The following is a 21,437-nucleotide window of genomic DNA, read 5'->3' on the forward strand; positions in this document are numbered from 1 at the left end:
TCTTAACTGACCAGCATATGCTTATAGTTAACCATATTTATCCCTAGAATTGTTTGTAATCTGTGAGATTCTGTGTCAGTGTGATGTAAAGTATTGGTGAGCTGGAGCCAGATTCTGCTAGCCCTGACCCTCAGGATCCACTCTCTGATAGTGAACCTGTTCACTATATACTCAGATATAAACATGCACTCAGATAAACTATGTGGAATGATTTAGAAGGGTAGCTGACACCCACACACACACTTTTCAATGTGGTTCACTGTAGTCTGGGGACACCCAGGGGTTTGTGATCAGGGGTCTGTGGTGGAAATCACAACTGACCATCATCATAGTTACTATATTTTTATTGACTTCTTAAAATTACTATCCTATTTGACTAGCTGCTCGAATTAAATGGATTTAATGCAAAGCTCAATAACAATAACAAGTAGTCTTATAAAAAAAAAAGTCACTTGAACTGGTATCCTGTCATTGGAAAGTTCAGGGGTAGAAGGTTCTAGGGCTTAAATAAATAGCCAAATTATTATTGCACACTTAATACAGTACAATAATGAGTCTAATATTTGTATAGTTGGATAGTGTTCATAAAAATGTACTGGCGGCTCAGTGGAATTTTACAGTCAAAGGGGTCCTTGGCTACAAAACATTTGAGAACCCACTACTGGATCTATAGATCAGACATAACCAAGTCCTCTCCTCGAGATCTTGTCCCAATGATATCTAATGTAGCAGGACAACACCTGCAGCTCACCAATGAGAAACAACAGATCATTATTTCTGTTTAATAAACACTGCTGAGGAGATGCACTGATGCATTTCGGTCCATCATCAAAAAACCTGCAGAAGTGTGGTGGGAAGTTGGCAGCAACATCTGGGGAGACATTAATTCATTACATGTTCATGAACCCCTGCTGAGAAGGAAAGTAATAATGATGCAGAAATGAAACAAACAAATGATATGGAGATTCAAGCTCTTTTTAAGCATTTGCTATTAAAATGTTTTTATCTTTCTAGAAGTTTTTTTTTCTCTATTTGTTTGATGTTTGTTTAAATGTTAATTGTGGCTTTTGAATTCCAACAGGTAATTACAGCTTGCTACAGACCATGAAGGAGAGGGAGTCTCACCACACACTTAAAAGTAGTAAACACGCCTCACAGCGCACCCCATACACACAGCCTGCTAATGCATGCATGCATGACTGCATATTTCTACAATAAATTCACTATTCCTCTTCCATTTTGATACGTCTCGATTACACAATCAGTCCCTGAAGGTGTTCGTTTTTGTCCCTCTATTATCCCAAAGATAACAGATGTTTTTTTTTAAAGTTCTCTGTCAGTTTTACCTAGCCACAATACATCTTTATTATTTATTAAAAAATACAAGATATATACATTTAAAAAATGTCACTCTGTTTTACTTCCTTTTTATTTAAGTACAAACATACAATGGATATAAAAAGTCTACACACCCCTGTTAAAATGGCAGGTTTTTGTGAAGTGAAATAAAATCATATAAAATTAAATTAAAAACTATCAGAACCATTTTAGGGGAAAAAATGTTCAATAAAAAAAATTGCATAAATGTGCACACCCCTAAACTGATACTTTTTTAAAGCACCTTTTGATTTTATTACACTACTCAGTCTTTTTGGGTAAGAGTCTATCAGCATGGCACATCTTGACTTTTGTCATTCTTTCTTGCAAAAACATTCTACATCCATCAAATTGTAGGGGCAACTCCTTGCACACAGCTCACGTCAGTTCACCCCACAGATTTTAGATGGATTCAGGTCTGGGCTCTGGCTAAGTTATTCAAAAACATGGATTTTCTTTTGGTTAAGCCATTCCTTTGTTGATTTGGATGTATGATTTGGGTCATTGTCATGCCAAAAAAACTAATTCCTTTTCATCTTCAGCTTACTAGCAGACACCTAAAGGTTTTGCACTAAAATCGACTGATATTGGAAGCTGTTTATGATTCCCTCACCAGTTCTGGCTGAAGAAAAGCAGCCCTAAAGCATGATGCTGCCACCACCATTCTTCACTGTGGGTATGGTGTTCATTTGGTGGTGTTTTTTTTTGCACCAAACATACTTTTTGGAATGATGGAATTATCATAGCTTTTGGAATTGGTCTCATTTTGCCACATGCTTTTGGGTGGTTTAGGAAGGCTTGGATGTTTTTTGTGAGAAAGGGCTTCTGTTTAGCCACCGTACCCCACAGCTCAGACATGTGAAGAACATGAGAGATGTAGAGAGAAATAACATGCAAAGAGTAATCAGTCCTTTTCAGATATTCCTGTAGTTCCTTTAATGTTGCCGTAAGTCTCTTGGCAGTCTCCCTGGTAATTTTTTGTCTTGTCCTTTAGTAAATTTTGGAGGGTCATCCTGTTCTTGGTAATATCACTGTGGTGCCCCATTCTCTCCCCTTGTTCATGATGGCCTTCACGGTGTTCCATGGTACATCTGATGTTTTTGAAAAGTATTTTATACGCTTCTCCTGATTGTTATCCTTTGACAAGTTAGATACAATACAGGCCTTTTAAGCTCTTTGTGGACCATGGCTTCAGGAGCCAGATGAAACCAAAAAGATTTGAAGAAAATCCTACAGAAACTGCTGGTCATTATTTGTGGTTAATCAAAATAATTTCATAGATGACAGCTGTATGATAACTAATTTTGAACATGAGACTAAATGTGATTGGTTTATATTGAAGACAGCCACACCCCCAAAGGGTGTGCACACTTATGCAACCAGGTTAAATTAAAGGGTGTGCACACTTATGCAACCAGGTTATTGTATGTTTTTCCCCACTATTTTTCCCTAAAATGTTTCTGATTGTATTTCACTTATTTTTTATACATTGTTATGTCATATTGATGGTGGAAAAAGTTCTGACATGATTTATTTTAGTTTCATTTTTTTAACTTTACAAAAACATGCCATTTTAACGGTAGTGTGTGGACTTTTTATATCCATTGTATAAAAACAACATTGATTTTTTTTTTTTAGCAGCACACTGCTGTTGCTTATTTTCCTAATACAGCACAACCTATCACTGATTATCTTCCTATAACTACAGTGCCCTGTTGTTGATTATTTTGTTATAACAGCACCCTGATGTTTATTATTTTCCTATAACAACATACCTCAATCATGGTTAGTTTCCCATGACAGCATGCCCTGACTATGATTATTTTTTTTCTATAACAGCACACCTTATGGTTGACTGACTTCCTATAACAGTATCCTGCTGTTAATTATTAAGCTATAATAGCACACACTGTCGTTGATTATGTTCCTATAATACCCCTGCTGAAAAAACCCCAACAGTAACCATCACAGAAATTCCAATGGTTTCCATTACAAATCCCATCAAAACCATCGGCTAACCATTAAAACCATTACAATTACTGGTGTTTAAAGTATCTACTAGACATAACATGCCACCAAAAGAAGGCAACAAATTACCAGCAGAGACCCACAGGGACCATTTCAGTTTCTATTAAAACCATTACAATTCCCATTATAACCATTACAAATTCTATAAGGGTTTCTATTGTTGTTGTTTTTTTTCAGTAGGGAGATACCCTGTCATGCATTATTCCTTCTTGTGAATTATTATTATTATTATTATTATTATTATTATTATTATTATTATCCATCCACCTTCTCTACCGGTTATCCTTTAGGGTCGAAGGGAACCTGGAGCCTATCCCAGGGGGCATGGGGCACAAGGCGGGGTACACCCTGGACAGGGTGCCAATCCATCGCACAATCACATACACATTCATACACTATGAACACTTTGGACATGCCAATCAGCCTACAATGCATGTCTTTGGACTGGGGGAGGAAACCGGAGTACCCGGAGGAAACCCCTGCAGCACAGGGAGAACATGCAAACTCCGCACACACAGGGTAGTGACGGGAATCAAACCCCCAACCCTGGAGGTGTGAGGCAAATGTGCCTCACTAAGCCATCTTGTGCCCTATGCTTCTTCTTCTTCTTCTTCTACTTATTTTTATTATTATTATTATTATTATTAACATTTTTTTCTTCTAAAGTCTGAAAACGTCTGTAATTTAAAGGTGCTCATTTCCAGAAACATTATGCAAAATTCTGAAAACATTTTGGAAAAGCATTACATTGTCTTTAGATGTCTTCTGCACCAACCCAGTGTCTCTAATGCATATTAAGTCGCATGTTTCCCCTTTTTGCGATACACTTATTGGAATTTAAAAAATACGATTAAAAAAAAATCATCAAAAAAAAGAGAGAAAGAGAGTATGCGTCTGTCATGGCGCCCCTCTCTTCTCTCCACACAGTGAAATGTTTCTGGGCTAAACCCTCACCCCCAGAGCCACCACCCCCCCCCCCCCCCCCCCCCCATGGGCGTGGCCAGGCTCGCGCAACGCTTTAACTACTTTTCCCGGCTTGCATTGTAATTTAACTCTTGGCCACGTCCACCGGCCACGTCGCCCCGCGTTCGCCATATTTCTCGGAGGAATGCGCTGGAAAAGTGTTGGAAAGCGGTTCAAGCAATTTTCACCCGTCTCGTATTCGTAACAGCGGATAAAACGATTCGCTCTTGCTTCGTGTTCAAGTCGAGGAACATTTAAAAGCCACGATGAATATCTTTAGGCTGGCCGGAGATCTGTCTCACTTAGCGGCAATCATCATTCTGCTGCTGAAAATCTGGAAAACCCGTTCCTGCGCAGGTAAGCCGAGCAGCTGCGGGGGAAATTATGTGTGCATTTAAGTTTATACATGGCTTTACTTTATCTTGTGTGTTTGTGCACGATACATTTTGTTTCATTCAAACGGCACCGAAGTTGTTCCGTCCTGTCTTGGCTAGTTTCGTGTTAGCAAGCTAACCCAAGCTAACTCGTCAGCAGCTTTTCATTTGAAGGAGCCTGAGTGAATTTTATTGAATGAAAATGGTTGTGGTTATTGCTATTAGGAAGAAAAGTACAATGTATGTTGCTTACTGCGACGTTACCTGAGGTAACTAAGGAGTGAGCAAGCAGCTAACATTCCTACTGCTAGCTAACGCTTAGGGACTAACTAGCTGGACATGTTAGCAACTAAAAGAGAAGCTAGATTGATGGGTAACGCTAATGAGTGTTGTATTGTGGGATAATATCAGAAACTGCAATGAATAATGTCCTAGAGGTGTAGAAGTGTTTGAAGGGTGGCTCAGTACTATGTTGGCTAACATTTATTTATTTTATATATATATATATATATATATATATATATATATATATATATATTATATATATATATATATATATATATATATATTTCCTGTCTTTTGAATGATTAGTTACTGTTGAATAGGTGATAACTGCAGCTGCAAATGTTGTTGTTAATGTAATAAAAGGACCCACGATTGCTTTACTGTTTGACCATACAAACCATGCCTAGTCGATAACATCGATCAAAAACATAGCGAAGTGCAAACTACTTGCGTTTTAAGTTTGCACTGCTGTTTCAAAGCGACCTCAGGACAGTGTGTATTAATGCAGTGTTATTAAACTGCATTATCCAGAAGGAAGTCTATCATTACAGAACTCTTCGTGACGTGGCAGCACCTCATAGGCGTCATCGCGCTGCACTTCCATGCTCCGAAGTGACATGTCCTAGATATCAACATAGCTGATTACTGAGCCTTCTGCCATCGCTTGAGCATTTACATGCAAACGCTGACTGTTTTGCTTGCTTTTCTGACAGGAATCTCTGGGAAAAGCCAGATACTCTTTGCTTTGGTGTTCACAACACGTTACCTGGACCTGCTCACCTCCTTTATTTCTCTCTACAACACGTTCATGAAGGTAGGTGGTTTCTCATTTCGACAAAAAAAAAAGTGAGATAACATAGTTTGCATTTACCACAGCCCTTTCCTGTCGTTTCATTACTAGATTGTCTACATCGGATGTGCCTATGCTACCGTGTACCTCATCTACATGAAATTCAAGGCTACTTATGATGGAAACCATGACACCTTTAGAGTGGAGTTTCTAGTAGTTCCTGTGGGAGGCCTGGCCTTTTTGGTCAATCATGACTTCTCTCCTTTGGAGGTATGTTACGTGTTAATCATTGTGTACATTGTGTTGAACTGAACATGCATGAGTTTGGCATTTAAAAAAAAAAAAACAAAAAAAAAAACGCTGTGTCTTTATGAAATCAGATCCTGTGGACCTTCTCCATCTATCTTGAGTCAGTGGCCATCCTGCCTCAGCTCTTCCTGATCAGTAAGACCGGAGAGGCTGAGACCATCACCACCCACTATCTGTTCTGCCTGGGTGTCTACCGTGCCCTCTATCTCTTCAACTGGATCTGGAGGTTCTACTTTGAGGGCTTCTTTGACATGATTGCTATTGTGGCTGGGGTGGTCCAGACCATCTTGTATTGTGACTTCTTCTACCTTTATGTCACAAAAGGTGAGGTCCAGGGAGAGAAATAAATTCAGTGCTTTGTCCTCAGGTTCAAAACTCCACTTCTGGGGAGCCAGTGTCCTACATAGAATGAAGTTTTCCCTTCTCCCATCATACCTGATCCAGGTCATGATGGGTTTGATGATTAGCTTATCAGTTGGCTTGAGCGGGGCAGTTTCCCAGGACTGGAGTTGAGAACGCTTACTATTCAGAGTAATGTTACTTAGAAACAAATGGCAGTTCCATGAGCTGTTGGGATGATTGTAAAACAAAAAACAAACTGTGATTAAGGACCTGTTGTGCCATTGTGTCTCTTGTCCATACAGTGCTGAAAGGAAAGAAGCTTAGCTTGCCAGCGTAAGTGCCAAAGAACAGAAGACCTGTGTCACCATTCAGACTCATATGGGGGGGCACGGGCCAGCAATGTCACAGCAAGAGGCCGAAGACAGAAAGCGCACGTGAAACTGCTGCCGTTTGTGAAATGTCATCTGGATGAAAAAAATGACAGCACAATGACTGCAATGAGGACTTCTCTTGGATTTGGCAATGGAAATTTTTTGTTTTCAGCATCTTGCGATACCTTTTTAGTGCTGTTAAGAAAAACTCAAAAAGAACAAAAAAAAAGGAAACAAATACTTTTTCTATGTGAGGTGTTTCACAAGTTTAAATGTTAAATTTGGCCAGATTAAACACACCTTAACTCCTACTACATGTACTTTTTGAAAATTTATTTGTGGTTTCTAGGAGTGTTGAATCAGGTACAGTTTGTACTTTGACATAAGTGACACATAAAGTACTATACACATTTTAAACCATCTCATTTTTTCCCTATAACATGGAATTGCTTTAGACTTCAATGGCCTTTCAAATTTCGTCAACTTACACAAATGCCTTATTCATTTGAGAAGAATTATAGCCAGTATATAAGCAGAAACGTTTCCTTGTCGACTTTTCCGTAGAAGGAGAATGTTTTGTACTGCCAAATCATTCAGCACTGATAAGTTTTATTTCTTATGTATTGGCTCCAAATTATTGTGCGTTTTGTATCTCTGTTAAGGTTGTAGTCATTCAGCAGTACTCATGACGTAGTGTACAACCTCCGTAACACAGGACAAGATAATATTAATAGTAGTATCCTGTTATTAAGTATTTGTTCTTTAGATGCAGTAATTTATCAACAAAGCCCATGGAATTTAATATGGTGTGCTTATCAAACCAGATCTGGAGTGTGTGTGTGTGTGTGTACAGATTTCATAGAACACTTGTGTTCAGTTTGGACATTCATTTATATATTCAGTATGCTTGATGTCCCCCTTCATGAGTCATTCTGCTAGGGTTTTCATTTTTTGAGTTTTTATGTTATCACCTCCAATAAAATATTTTACAGGCCATTGGTTTAGATTTTTATTTACTTATTTTTTTTTTACCCCTTTTTATTTCTAAACTTTTCTAAATTGTAATGCATTAAGGCTTTGAGTAATTGAATCAAAACACACAAAAACATTTGTTTTATACTGTTTTAATGAAAAGTAGTTTTTTAGTGTAGTGTTAGGTGCAGTGTGCAACAGAAACGTACAATGCACTTGTTAAAATGCTACGAGGACTTCTTTTACAATACAAGCATACAGTGAACATTGCAGGAACAAAAAACACCTTTTAGGCACCAGAAACCCACAAATAAATGCTGACCTATAAAAATATAAGCTCTTAAAATCCACTGTTTGCCCAAATGATGCCAAAAGTTTTAATACTTCCACAGGATGCCAATTGTTGTCCTAGGGGCTCTGAAATTGACACTAATACAGTGTTCTGCTGATCTGGAATAACAGCAATATATGTATAGAATATAGCACAATGGTGCATGCTGTTTCAGGGGTTAAAAATATAAAATACACTTACAAAACCACTGTTCATATTAAAAAAAAAAAAAAAAAAAAAAAGTAACAATATATAGTGGACATTTCTGCCATTGCACTCTCACTGGCCAAAAGCTGTGGATGGGGTTGTGCAATATAAATGCGCAGACCGTATTACCACTCAGTCATTTAGGTCTTTTTCTTTCTCCATGTCTCCTGCAGAGACTGTCCTTTCAGGTACTCTATTGGGTGAAAGGCAGAAGGAAAATATTAGAAGGTATAAGAGTGAAGCACTGCTGTGAGAATGTGACGTGATTGGTGAGATAACAGGGTATCTGCAGGTATCAGCACTTCAAATGCAATACTTTTTAATACAATATTTAAAACATTTCCAAACAATTTTAATACCTGCACGTACGTCACTTCAATCACGCTAGTAGCACGATACATCAGCTATAATGGTTTGTGTTCATGCATATACATCCATTTCTGGGTTTAAGTAAACTATAGCAGGGTAAACTTCTATAGAGGTAGATGGTAAATATCCTTTTTGCATTACCATTTGCTCCAACAGTGAAAGGAGAAAATTGGATCAAGTATTTCCTTTCCATGATTTTCCAAGATAGGAAAACATATAGAAAGATGGATTATGGCAGTCAGAAAAGAAAAATTGACCCTTACCCCCTCGCGGCAGTGTTTACGGGTTTTTTTTTTTTGTAATATAATGTCAGTTTAATTTAGAAACCAGTGTTACAAATGTATGTACATTTTTGTAAAGAAGGACAAAAAAAAGTTATTTTGCAATATTGCTTTTCCACTGAATAATACTTAATAATAAAATTTTTTTTTATGTGGGGGTACCAATAGTAATATATTTCTGACTTCACTTTTATCCGTTAGACCTTGTGGCTTTTATTTTGTTCGGAAAACTGCAGGAAGACCTTCTTTTATGTTGGCTACAATGGTTTAAATTAACTTCTCATTACCAATCAGGTGAAACACTGAGTGCAGCACAGTCACATGGGTTTACCATTTCAAAAAGCAACGAGCGACAATAAAATCTAGATCTACATTTACGGTTTGGTTGCATTTTTAAGACTTTTGAAACGTGAATTTAATTAAGGCCTTGTTTTTAAATTAAGGAATTTAAGACGTTAAGGACCCACAGAAACCCTGGATAAGGTACCTGGGAATGCAAGAGTAATTGAAGACATGTGAGCCAATAATGTACATGATGCTTAGCACACAGGAGATCCAGAAGGCCACCACGGCAAGACAGCAGAAAACACAGAGCAAGATGACTCCTCCGAAAGACAGCAGGAAAACTGGATAGGAAATATAGTACAACGTATTGTGAGCAGTAACTGAGAAGTGATTCACTGAAATGACTGGGTATCTACTAGTTACTCTGCATTATTGGCTGCATTCCTTACTTTCAATTAATATGCAATATGCAGTAACAGTGATGAACGTAACAGCAGCATATGCCAGGAAAAGCCCAACAGGTACTGAGGCTGTTAGACCAAATACAAGCAGCACCAGTGTGATGAAGGGGTGGTCACTCAGATACTTTCCCACCTTGCTATTCAAGAGCTCTTCGATCTAGAGAAAAGAGGAAACATTCAAATCATTCTGTGGTTGTAGGTAATGGACGTGTCTTCTGTACATACAGTGGTGCTTGAAAGTTTGTGAACCCTTTAGAATTTTCTATATATTTGCATAAATATGACCTAAAACACCCTCAGATTTTCACCCAAGTCCTCAAAGTAGAGAAAGAGACCCCAATTAAACAAATGAGACAAAAAAAAAATATTATACTTGGTCATTTACTTATTGAGGAAAATGATCCAATGTTACATATCTGTGAGTGGCAAAAGTGTGGCCATCTTGTGCTGCAATAACTGCAAGTAAAGATTTCTGGTAAGTTTATCAGTCCTGCACATCAGCGTATGTGACGCTATAACATTCTGGGTCATTTTCCCCTCAATAAATAAAATGACCAACTATAACATTTTGTCTTATTTGTTTAATTGGTTTCTCTTTGTCTACTTTTAGGACTTGTGTGAAAATCTGATGGTTTTTAGGTCATATTTATACAGATACATAGACAGTTATAAACTTTCAAGCACCACTGTATATAATGTACAGTATAACGCTGCCTGAATGCAGTAGCGGTGGCTCAGTGGTTGAGGTTCTGTGTTAGTGTTTAGGTAGTTGTGAATTCAAATCCCAAGACTGTGACAGAGCGACTGCTGGGCGGGCACTTAAAGGAAAAATCCACTTGGAAACAAATTGCATATTAAACTTTAGCAGTAACGCGCAATCCTAGATTTAATTTCTAATAAAATTCTGAGTTGACTTGTTAGTTTAAATTCGAGTTAGTTGCAGTTAAAACGTTCATGGTCACATTGGTATCTCTTCACTACGGCTAATCATTATTTACATTACTGATAGTTGTGCAAATGGGATTTATATCTTGCTCTTCCATTAACAGAAACTTGGATCTACTCCGGGTTCTCCGGTTTCCTCCCACCTCCAAAAATGTCAGTAGTTGGACTGGCGACTCTAAATTGCCCGTAAGTGTGAATGAGTCTGTGTAAAGTACCCTGTGATGGACTGGTGTCCCATCCGAGGTCGAGGTGGGCATCATGCCCAGTATTCTTGGAATAGGACTCAGGTCCACTCTGAGTCACAGTCTGTGACCCTGACCAGGGTAAAAACGGTTATGGAAAATGAATGAATGAATGAATGAAATTATAATCCTCAAAAAGCAATTTGACTAACTTTTGCACTGGACAAAATTTCCAAATGCATACACGATAAAAACATTGTATAAAACGTCACCTTGGGTTCCCACTTGAAGTCCTCCATTAATGCTCCAAATTTGCCTGGAGCACCTTCAGCAGCTACACCTTATTTCCTCTGGAATGATTTGAAAATGAGTTTACAGTTAAAAAAAACAAAACCAAAAACTTAAAATACATAAAGTGACGGAATAATAATATGTTACAACAGAAACCTTAGCTCCTTCTGAAGCAGCTTCGCAGCGACTAAACAGTTCAATAAAAGGAGGAAGCACTTGAGGAAAATATAGAAACACTTTTCTAGCTGCCTTTTTTCTTGTTTATTTAAAGTTGAGCTGCCTGTTTAACAGTGTGAAGTTAATGGCACTAGTCCTTGAATTCAGTCATTATTCTGACATGGCTAACAAAATACATTCTAAAGCAACAGTTAGTATTAGCACTAATGCGGAGTCTTTCTTAACTTTAGCTCGGCTCACCAAGTGTGCCCTCCACAATAAGCGCACAGCCATGAGACAAACAACTAGCAGCCTAGTCACAGTAAACGGAATGTAAACTACAGTATAGTAATACAGATACCTGCTCATCCGAAAAAACACGTTCTCAAAAATAAGAATTTAGTCTTGTCTGACTTTATAATAACCCACCCGTATTCGGACGAATACCTCCTCCTGCACCATGAAGTCGGACGCCGATTGGACGTCGAGAAAGAAAAGAATTGGACAAAAAATAACCAAACAAAAGCTGTAAATAATTTCTCAGTAATCCTATAAGAAATGGATCATGACACATTTCCCTTCATACAGCTAGTAGCCTATCACACAGCTTTAATCACTGAGCTGTCAATTCAGTTATAGCCTAAATAAATGGCATAGACTGCCAAAATGATTTTTATTTAACGCCAAAATAATTATTAATGAATAAATTTTGATGAAAGTGATTGGATAGACATATTTGATCTGTACAGAAATATCCCAGGTTATTAGCTAGGCTATATGTTTCAATGTATTTGTTTTTATTTATTTATTTATTTTGTTTTATTTAAATGCCAGTCACATTACAAACAATAAACATTTCCAATAGGCATTTCCAGCATATAGTATAAACATATTGAACAAATATAGACTATAACAAATAGAAAAAGAGAATATACAGTATAATATAGTTTCAAAGTATTTGTTTCATATTTCCTGGGTGTGATTTTGACAACTTCTCAATTGTCCAATCCGCGAACCTCTGTTTAGAACTGCTGACCAATCAAAGCGCAGGAGGCGGGTTCGGTGGAACTACGGGTGGGGAATTTATTACATGAGATGTCGTTTAGTGGAGACTATGGGTAATGGTAAAAAAAGAAGAAAAGAAAAGAAAAAAGGCACCACCTAGAGGCCAATCAAGAATATGTTGTGTCATACATGGAAAAAGCATTAGTTATCACAAGTGACCTAGATTTTGATCAATAGGCTAATTAAACAAAAACTGAAGATCAAATCAGTGAAGTATATCTAAACGTAGCTATATTAGTCTATTAAGATGCAATAATTTGGAATTTATAGACATTATATGACTGTTGTACTGAAGACATGCTGGTCAGACCAAGTTGCACAAACTATCTGAACAATATTCACATTTAACTGAACTGATTTTATTTTTTACATACAGTTGAACATATACAATTTGTTTATAACAACATAAACCTGTGCCTGGATTATGATAAATTAAGAACGGACATTACAAGAATAAATATGCTTTTTTAAATTAATAGATTCATTTTGTAGTTTCACAATTTTATGCATTAAATCCATTTATTAGTGACCTACAAAGCATTGAAGCGATGCATTTATAACCATGGCAATTATTTTATGTGATCTTTTTTCTTTTGTTGTACTATAATATAGAGTAGCCTATACATAATATATCTGTTGTACAACAATATACTGTATGATAAATAATGATTGAGGATTCTCAAAACTATTTCTGTTTAACGTATTATTATGTAATTTAATTATAAAAATGATTTTATTAAATTATTATAAAAATATTACATGAAATTATTAATTACATTATTAATGCAACAATGCTAAAAAAAATAATAACTACATAAAATAAGAACGTCTTATATTGAAACTATGGCAACCTCTAAATTTGGCTGTGCAAGACTCAAGCCATTTCTGGAGTTTTAGCTTACAGTAGGCTACATGTGGATAAATCTTCTAGTGATTCTTTATGGCGTGAGGAAGAATAATGTGTAACTATGAGAAATATACACATGTAAGCCTACTACTACTACTACTACTACTACTTATAATAATGTTACAACGACGGTAATACAGTGTTGTAACCAGGGGTGCACTTACATTGGGTAACCGCCTTGGGCCCCCAGAAGCCGAGGGCCCCCCAAAAATGCAAATTATATAGGCTATATTTTTAATTATTAATGCTAAATAACGTATGGTGAAGATTTAAATATCAGTGCGATCATGCAGTTGTATAAGGCCCCATTCCTATATTTTGCCTAGGGCCCCCAAATCACTAAATCCGCCCCTGATTGTAACTGTAAGGCTGTTTTTACTCTCATTCTCCTTTTATGATAATGATGATGATGATGATGATGATGTTGTTGTTGGGGTTCTTCTTCTACTTGTTGTTGTTGGTATTATTATTATTATTGTTGTTGTTGTTGTTATCTAGCTCCTTGCTGGCAGCTCTGCTACCATTGCTGTGTGAATGGGTGAATGAGAACGACTGTAAAGTGCTTTGGAACCACTAAGGATAAAAAAGCGCTATATAAGTGCAGACAATTATTATTATTGTTGTTGTTGGAGCTATTATTATTATTATTAGTAGTGGTAGTAGTATTGACGAGGATTATTATTATTATTATTATTATTATTATTATTAGCCTATTATTATTGCCATCATCATCATGATTATTATTATATGGCGTTATGAACGCTGGGAAGAAAATCCCGTAGCGCGCGCGCTGTGAGGCCGTGACGTCACCGCGCGATGGTGTGGTCAGCTGTTGTGAGACGAGACCACTGGAGGAGAAGAAGATTCCACGTAACAACCCAAACGGCGGTCACTTCCAGGCAGAGACTGTGGAGCTTTTATGATTTTTTTCTGTTCCACGTTGACGCCCACAGAAATATCAGAGAAGCTGGTCGCAGAGAAAGTAATATAGGGCACCTTTGTTTTGCGGCAGGAAGGGAAAGAAAATGGAGCTGGAGGACGGAGTGGTGTACCAGGACGACACGGGCACGTCGGCGATTATGTCGGAGCGCGTGTCGGGCCTGGCCAGCTCCATCTACCGCGAGTTCGAGCGCCTCATCGGCAAATACGACGAGGACGTGGTGAAGGAGCTGATGCCGCTCGTCGTGGCCGTGCTCGAGAACCTGGACTCGGTGTTCGCTGAAAACCAGGAGCACGAAGTGGAACTGGAACTGCTCAAAGAGGACAACGAGCAGCTCATCACGCAGTACGAGCGCGAGAAGGCGCTCAGGAAACACGCCGAGGAGGTGAGCCGCGCTTTTCCTTAACCCCTCAAGCTCTCTGAGAGATCAGCGCCTTTGTTTTGCTCTTGCACATCTGCCACTCGCTCTGTGCACGTGTACGTGTGTGTGTGTGGCTTTGTCAACAAAAACCCCAGTGATGCCCCCCATCCCTATATTAATGGGAATGCTCTCAGGCCTTCCAAAGAACGGAAGTTGAATGCTTTTTTTTTTTTTTTTTTTAAATAGAAAACGTGCTTTGTTTACATGTTGTTTTCCTGCACTCAGTAACCTTTCTTATTTATCCCCGTGCTGCACATGCTTTAGAGGCACTGGAGATGTCTTATTAGGGCAATGGGCTGGGGATCGATTGGTGAACAGTGATAACGTGGTGACACCAGACAGCTGTTACTACTTTGAGATTAAAGCAACATTCTGTTCCTCATGCTGTCAGAAGGCACAGCTTGAAAGAGAGGGAGAGAGAGAGATTGGCTAGGCCAGGCCAAGTAAACATTCCAAAAAGCATCACTAATAATAATAATAAGTAATTCATCTGAATATTCAGTGGGGTTTCTGGCATGACGTTTTCATAACGTCTTTAGTAAAGACAGTCTTTAGGTTTTACTTACTGTCTAAAACAGGGATAATCAACTAAAACTTGTAACTAAAATAATAGACTGTCTATAAGTATGACCGTTTGAAATGCTTATACTTGTTTCAAAATTTGCTTTCCTAATTTTGACTTGTGCCACAGACTCAGAACAGATCTGTTTTGAAATTGACACAGGGAGAATAAACGCACACTTCTCTGTCTGTTCGTGTTTAAACAATCGGTTGTTCATTGTTGGCCTTTTAAAAAAAGAAATTTTTAAATAAGCCATGTCATCATTTCAGTAATCAGACCCAAGGGGTAAATAAAATGAAACATCCATGACAGTCTGTGAAAACTCTCCCCTTTCTGACCTAATGTCTCTACCAGTAGCTGGTCTTTAGGTTCGGCGCAATCAGCTCCCTAGCTCCGTAGGTCGTGAATCAATATATAATGTGCATGAGTTCGGACATTGGTAAGGTTCCTGGTTCATTATACATTGGGACACTCAATTGACGAGTCAATTTCCAGTGACATGACTACCTACTCGCGTTGTGAAGCTTCACCACTGGCATTTATCAACAACAGGCAGGACCAAGATCTTTCTGATATTATACGTCATATAAACTTGTTAGCTTAATCACAGGTATTTCTGTCTCTGTACTTTAAGCAGGATCGTAGGCTAGCTAGTGTATTTCTTTAAATCATTATGCACTTAAGTCATTAGACTCAAACAAACCGTATGTAGAATGTCAATTAAAATAGAAAATCTCTAACGTAAGTAATCATTTGAGAGCTAAAACAACAAGCTACTTACATTCATAGACGAAGTTGGCTGAGAGTTTGCCTGCCATTTTTTTTTTTCGAACTGAGAGGCTTCAGAAAATATGACGGCATTTCCAGTAAGGGAACATTGAGCATCGATGCTCTTTGGTTTTTGCGGTGCATTGTGGGATTTTTTTAGGGAGCTAACGTTCCAGTGCATTAGAATTATTTAGTGATTGAGACAGCCCTTAAAATGGCCAACTCCCTGATCAGTGCCCTGACTACTGAACTAGGGAGCTGATTCGGACATTAAGCTAAATAATTTAATGCATTTGATTGGATAAACCCCAACAGAGAAACCTGTTACAGAAGCTGAGTTGGTTTATGTTTGAAAACTGGAGTACTTTTCATATGTTTATCGGCTCTGCTGCAGTAATTTTTCAAGTATTTGGTTTGGTCCGTCTACATCCGGTTGATAACGCCTGGTCTAAAGGGTTGTTACGCCCATGTAGATTAAAGTTTGGGTGTAAAAACACTCTAGCACTTGGATTCAGGCAGCTGTAAATAAACTATCTTCTCAAAATAACCACTCCAGTCTCTGTAGCTCCCTAGGATCAGTAAACAGGAGAAAAAAATAATCAGTCATAAATAATACAGCCAGTCGTACTTGCCTTTCAGCATTCAGGTGTTCTAGCTTAGGCAGGGCATGTGTGTGTATTTTGAGGGTGTGGTTTTAGAGGATACAGTGACAGGGAGGTGGTATTTGAATTGTGAGTCTCAGAACAGCTAGCTTTATCTAAGCTACACTAAAATCAATGATTACACCTTTAACGGGGAACAGTCATGTTTGGCCATTACTTTTAATAGTGTAAAGTGTTGCACCAATCCAGAGCATTAAAAATGACAGTAATTCCAAACAAAACTATAAACCAACCCCAAAGATGATATTCATTCATTCATGTTCAGTGACCTCTTTATCTTGGTTAGGATTAGTGTAGGTCTGGAGTCTATCCGGTAACACTGGATGCAAAATGAGTTCATCCCGGATGGACACCATGTTCACGCACACACACTCACAGCTACGGGCAATTTAGCATAGCCAATCTGGATGTTTTTGAGAGGGGGAGGAAACCAGGGAACCCTGAGTAAACCCACATGAACATGGCGAGAACGTATGAATCTGCACATAGAATTGAACCGGCAACCCTGAAGCTGTGAGACAGCAATGCTACCTGCTGTGTCACCGTACTGCCCAGAGATATACATGTCTCTTTCAACACTTTTTTACATAATATCTTACAGTGTAGATGGGAAAAGGTATGTTATTACAGAGAACTTTACCCACCTCAGATCCATTTCTTCAGTAATGGTGATTTATCTGTTGACACTCAGTTACATGGACAACAATAATCTGATATTAACCCGATTAAGACAAGCCTCTAATTAAGAAACTACCTTGTAAACAGCAATTATTGATTACCTTAATCTGGCTAAAGTCATACTGGAAGTAAACGCAAACTGAATTAAGACATGTGGAGGATTCCTGTTTTAGTCACATTATCGAAGTGCAATATAGACATGTAAACACCTTAATCACACTGTTACCGTCATGTGGGAATTTTCACCGTATATTGCGACAGGACATATACACACACGGCAGGGCTCAACCGTTTTTCGGCAAACGAGATCACGGCAGCGTCCAAAACCGTGTACTTACCTACTGTATAGTAGGCGAAACACACGTATCTCAGCTACTATTTAGTCAGTAAGTATGCGGTTTCTGACACAGCCCACGGCTTCAAGCAGTCATCTATGTGCACATACAGCATGACAAATAATTAACTGCACTTGAAGCGTTCGTAAAAATTAAAAATAAAAACACCCAAAACTGTATACGTTACCATAACGAAGACAAACTGTATGTTGATACGTGAAATTCTGGACGGAACGTGTGACGGTGTAGCGCAGTAATGTAATGACGTGTGCCGTTAATCAATCTATGTTCTATAACATGTAAAACGTAAACATGAAAGGAGTTTTTTAAAAGCGACTCATGTAAACACATTAAACACAGTATTGTCTTATTCAGAATAAGGTCAATAATTAGATTATTGCTGTCCATGTAAACGTAGTCCGTTTCTGATCGGCAACGCTAACAGAAAGCTAGCAGACTGTAGACCAGAAATCTTATGACTTCTGAAGCAAACTTTTTTCAGTACACTCAATGTTGTGTTTTAATAGAAATTCACTTTCACTGTCTTCAGCTGTATGTGCTATATAAAGTCTTTACTTCCTTCCTTCAACAGCACATATTGGCTTATTGACAGAATTAGCTTCAATATGTCTGCTCAATTCATCTTACCAAAATAACAGTTGTATACAGGTAACACACAGGAGATGAGAATCCAGTGCTACACCACAAAATCTAGACTAAAGTCTGTAGGTCTGCAGGTGTGTACAGTATGATGACAACAGACTATAATATTTAGTTCTTCAAATAATAGTACTGAATAAAATTGTGATTTCAAACCATAATGTACCATTCGTTAGTGGTACCTACATAATAATATATAGCTTATAAACATTCTCATTTCTTATATCTGATGGAGTTTTGTGATTTCAGTCCTTTGTAAAAGAATTCTTGGTCTTGATCATGCTGGGGCATGTGTGTGCCAGAGAAGAGCTAAATTCCTAACTTTAATCTCTTTGGCAAAAGGAGATTACTGTTTGATGTAAATTAATCAGTCCTCCAAGTGTATTCTTTTGACAGTGTGAGCCTATTGAGGGGATTTATTACTTATACACTGAACAAGGATTATGGCAATATGGCTGTCATGTTATCTGGTTTAACTAGAGGTTTTTGTTGAGGCATAATTGCTTTTTGCGTTTAAGTAAAAAAAAAAAAAAAACTTAAATCTATATTTCTACCAGTCAGTTAATTTTTTTCTTCTGTTGTTTGCTAAAAATTTATTTTGGTGCTAGTCAGTACCTTGATAGCAGAGTTTCCGAATTTCCCATAAGACAATGAGCAGCTTCTGTCATTTATAGGGATGATGAGGTCACTGTTGTATAATTAGGAACACAATGTAAATTCCTTCCTGTAGCAAGTATGTAGTGGAATATTTCTCCAAGCGTTGCTACAATCTGTAGGTTTATTTTGTTGGCTGTGTAATACAGGAATTTTCTGAAGCTTGGTACTATTTTTGCCTGCTATTTCCTAAGAGAGCCACGTGGTAGAGGTTTCAGTTTGGGGAGTCCAGGCTAACATGGCCACACTGCTCTGTACGTGAGCAGCTTGAGTGACTCAGCACTCTGAATGTCTTTACTTTGTCACTCCTTTCAGCGTCACTCATTCACGTTCCTCTTACCGAAGCTCTTAGTAGAGCAGCAGCAGGCTGGATTCTGTTTCATACGGTGCTCAGCATGACTGTAAAGCATTTAGATCTTTGCTCTCAGTGTGTAGTAGAGAAATAGATTTGGAAGAAGTGACATTTGTTCGATAAAAAGATGGCATCTCATTTAAAACAGTTAAAAATACATTGTATATTTCTGATTAATTTCAGGTTTAACCAGCATTCAGGTTTATTCCTAGCTATTAATATGTCCGGAGGATTAACATTGTGTTAAGTGAGTCAAGTCGTCAAAAAGGATGTTTAACTGAATCATTTTGCCTTGAATATAATCAATTCTTTGTATTCAGTGCACACATATGTAATCAGTGTTTTACTTGGCGAATTTTTTCGCTATCCTGTGATTTTATGTAAAGCCATGTTAGACAAAAAGAGTTATTGCTGATGATAGCATCCAGGAATATGTACCAGAGGGGGACAAATAATGCATTTGTTAGCTAGTTCATCAGCCAATTATAAGATCCAGTGTAGTTTGTGCACTTTTTTATGTCCGGAGGAGTAACATCATGTCTAGTGAGTTAAGTTGTCAAAATGGATGTTTAACTGATCCATTTTGCTTTGAATATAATTAATTCTTTGTATACAATGCACATATGTGTAAAAAGGTGTTTTACTTGGTGACTTTTTAGCCATCCTGGGTTAAATCCATTCAAATTTAAAAAAAGTTAAAGGGAAAAATGAACGCTGCAACTGTGAATGACACAAAGAACATATCTTGCCTGTAATGATACGCTGATAATTTGGAGTGTGAAACAAATAGGACAGTTAAAATGCACACTTAGCAGTGGCTTAAAAAGATCTTTTAAAACTCCTTAAAACCAAGTCTCCAGTGAGACTGCATAACTGCGTCTACTTCACAAAGCTTTTATAATTATATAGTTGTCACATGGAAGCCATTTGGAAATCATTTCAACAAAAGCTAGTGGGTAACACTCACAACCTGGCTTGCTTATAATTAGGATAAAAGAATAGTGTGATCCTTTGGGGAAATGAAGGGGTTGAGTTTTCTTGAGCTTAATGAAACCTCCAATGCATGTTACCCAGTTCTGTAGTGCGGCTGCTGTTCAATAACACTTGTGTTTCTTACATGAACTTATTCTAGATGTAACTGCCTTCCAGCAAAACTTGAAGCTTCTTTGAAGACGTACAGAAAATTTATACAGTAGATAGAGACTCGACGTTCACACTTTGACAGACACATGACTCTAGGCTAGTGACATTTCTGCCCGGATAAAAGCATGAACCAAAATGAATAAATTGGGACTGCCAACCTTAATTGCACACATCAGTATTCAGACCACAAATGTAACCACAGCAGTCCTTAAAAAGGAGCAATAGCTTATCTTCTCCTTCATCATTTTTCAGTGATACTCAGTGACATATTAATGAGAAATGTACTGTACAGTAGAAGTAGGTGGGACCGCAAAATTGGACTCCAGAAGCTCCAGAATTTCAGCTTGGCTTTGAAACCTGAATCTGTTTAAATGGAGTGTCCAGATGACGAGGTGAGAGAGCTGGACAGTCGAAAGGATTAAAGCACTTCTGCACCGGTCTCTTTAGGTAATAATGGCATTGTAGGTAATCTAGGAAATCACTAACCAAGTAAAAATAGCCCAACATGGTGATGAAAGTGTAAACCAAAAATATCAGATTTCATGATAAAATATACTGTATCTTGTATGCCATTGAGCATCATATATTAATTATAAATATAGATAGGCAAGTCGTTCAGGGTGGATATTTCTTCTTAGTGTTAACTAAAGTGTATAGTGAAAGCCTTGAGACTTGACACGACGTATCTCAGACTTGCAAAAAGTGACATGTGATCATCTTTTTATCATTGCAACCATAAATTGATATTATTATTGTTTTTTTAAACAACTATTTTAAACAAAGTTGTCAGTAGGCTGATAGTAACATCTGACATTTATGTCTTTTTTTTTTTTTTTATGACTGTAGCTTAAAGTGAATGTGGATGTAAAGTGACAAGAACCTTCTGCTTGCATCAGTTGAGCTCTTGGGGCGATGTCGCTGTTTGTAGTGTTGGCCGTGTGATGAGAAGAGAACATGACAGACAGAGAAGC

At 37.8% G+C, this 21,437-nt stretch overlaps 3 protein-coding genes across 11 annotated transcripts in view; 2 read left to right on the plus strand and 1 right to left on the minus strand.

Annotated features, from left to right (window-relative positions):
• Window positions 1-4,506: 4,506 nt before the first annotated feature.
• Window positions 4,507-7,150, plus strand: kdelr2a (KDEL endoplasmic reticulum protein retention receptor 2a). The gene is given in 5 exon segments (NM_001201321.1): window positions 4,507-4,725; window positions 5,741-5,841; window positions 5,929-6,087; window positions 6,198-6,450; window positions 6,771-7,150. Coding segments are annotated over 5 exon segments (639 nt in total). The 5' UTR covers window positions 4,507-4,634; the 3' UTR covers window positions 6,806-7,150.
• A 797-nt stretch (window positions 7,151-7,947) lies between these two features.
• Window positions 7,948-11,809, minus strand: LOC108258850 (lipid droplet assembly factor 1-A). Of its 5 annotated transcripts, none has more exons than XM_017457798.3 (6): window positions 11,681-11,739; window positions 11,145-11,222; window positions 10,906-11,004; window positions 9,734-9,902; window positions 9,487-9,625; window positions 7,948-8,542 (listed from the first exon to the last, which is right to left on the minus strand). In XM_017457798.3, exons 3-6 carry the CDS (start codon window positions 10,948-10,950, stop codon window positions 8,482-8,484), a joined length of 414 nt encoding a protein of 137 aa, XP_017313287.1. In that variant the 5' UTR covers window positions 10,951-11,004; window positions 11,145-11,222; window positions 11,681-11,739; the 3' UTR covers window positions 7,948-8,481. The 5 variants fall into 5 exon arrangements, with proteins under 5 accessions (XP_017313287.1, XP_047005831.1, XP_017313339.1 ...); XM_047149875.2 differs by having other exon boundaries at window positions 10,906-10,996; window positions 11,681-11,695; XM_017457850.3 differs by lacking the exons at window positions 10,906-11,004; window positions 11,681-11,739 and adding an exon at window positions 11,749-11,809.
• A 2,278-nt stretch (window positions 11,810-14,087) lies between these two features.
• spag9a (sperm associated antigen 9a) overlaps window positions 14,088-21,437 on the plus strand; it is a 43,110-nt gene continuing 35,760 nt past the window's right edge. For 2 of the 5 annotated variants that reach the window (XM_047149862.2, XM_053674784.1), the window contains exon 1: window positions 14,089-14,616. In XM_047149862.2, the coding sequence (XP_047005818.1) occupies window positions 14,317-14,616 (300 nt within the window). In that variant the 5' untranslated portion in view covers window positions 14,089-14,316. Of the gene's footprint in view, window positions 14,617-21,437 lie in introns of all 5 variants that reach the window. The other 3 variants (XM_017454838.3, XM_053674803.1, XM_053674790.1) reach the window with 2 other exon arrangements.

The sequence above is a fragment of the Ictalurus punctatus genome, chromosome 2, assembly GCF_001660625.3.
Source record: "Ictalurus punctatus breed USDA103 chromosome 2, Coco_2.0, whole genome shotgun sequence".
Classification (NCBI taxonomy): Eukaryota; Metazoa; Chordata; class Actinopteri; order Siluriformes; family Ictaluridae; genus Ictalurus; species Ictalurus punctatus.

Bases quoted from the DNA above. Each gene is read 5' to 3' on its own strand.
- LOC108258850 (XM_017457798.3), bottom strand. From the start codon at position 10,950: ATGATGCCCACCTCGACCTCGGATGGGACACCAGTCCATCACAGG. The intron at 9,626-9,733 runs GTAAGGAATGCA...TTTCCTATCCAG, and splicing joins ATATTGCATATTAATTGAAA to TTTTCCTGCTGTCTTTCGGA. The intron at 8,543-9,486 runs GTACCTTATCCA...TTCACCCAATAG, and splicing joins AATTACTCTTGCATTCCCAG to AGTACCTGAAAGGACAGTCT.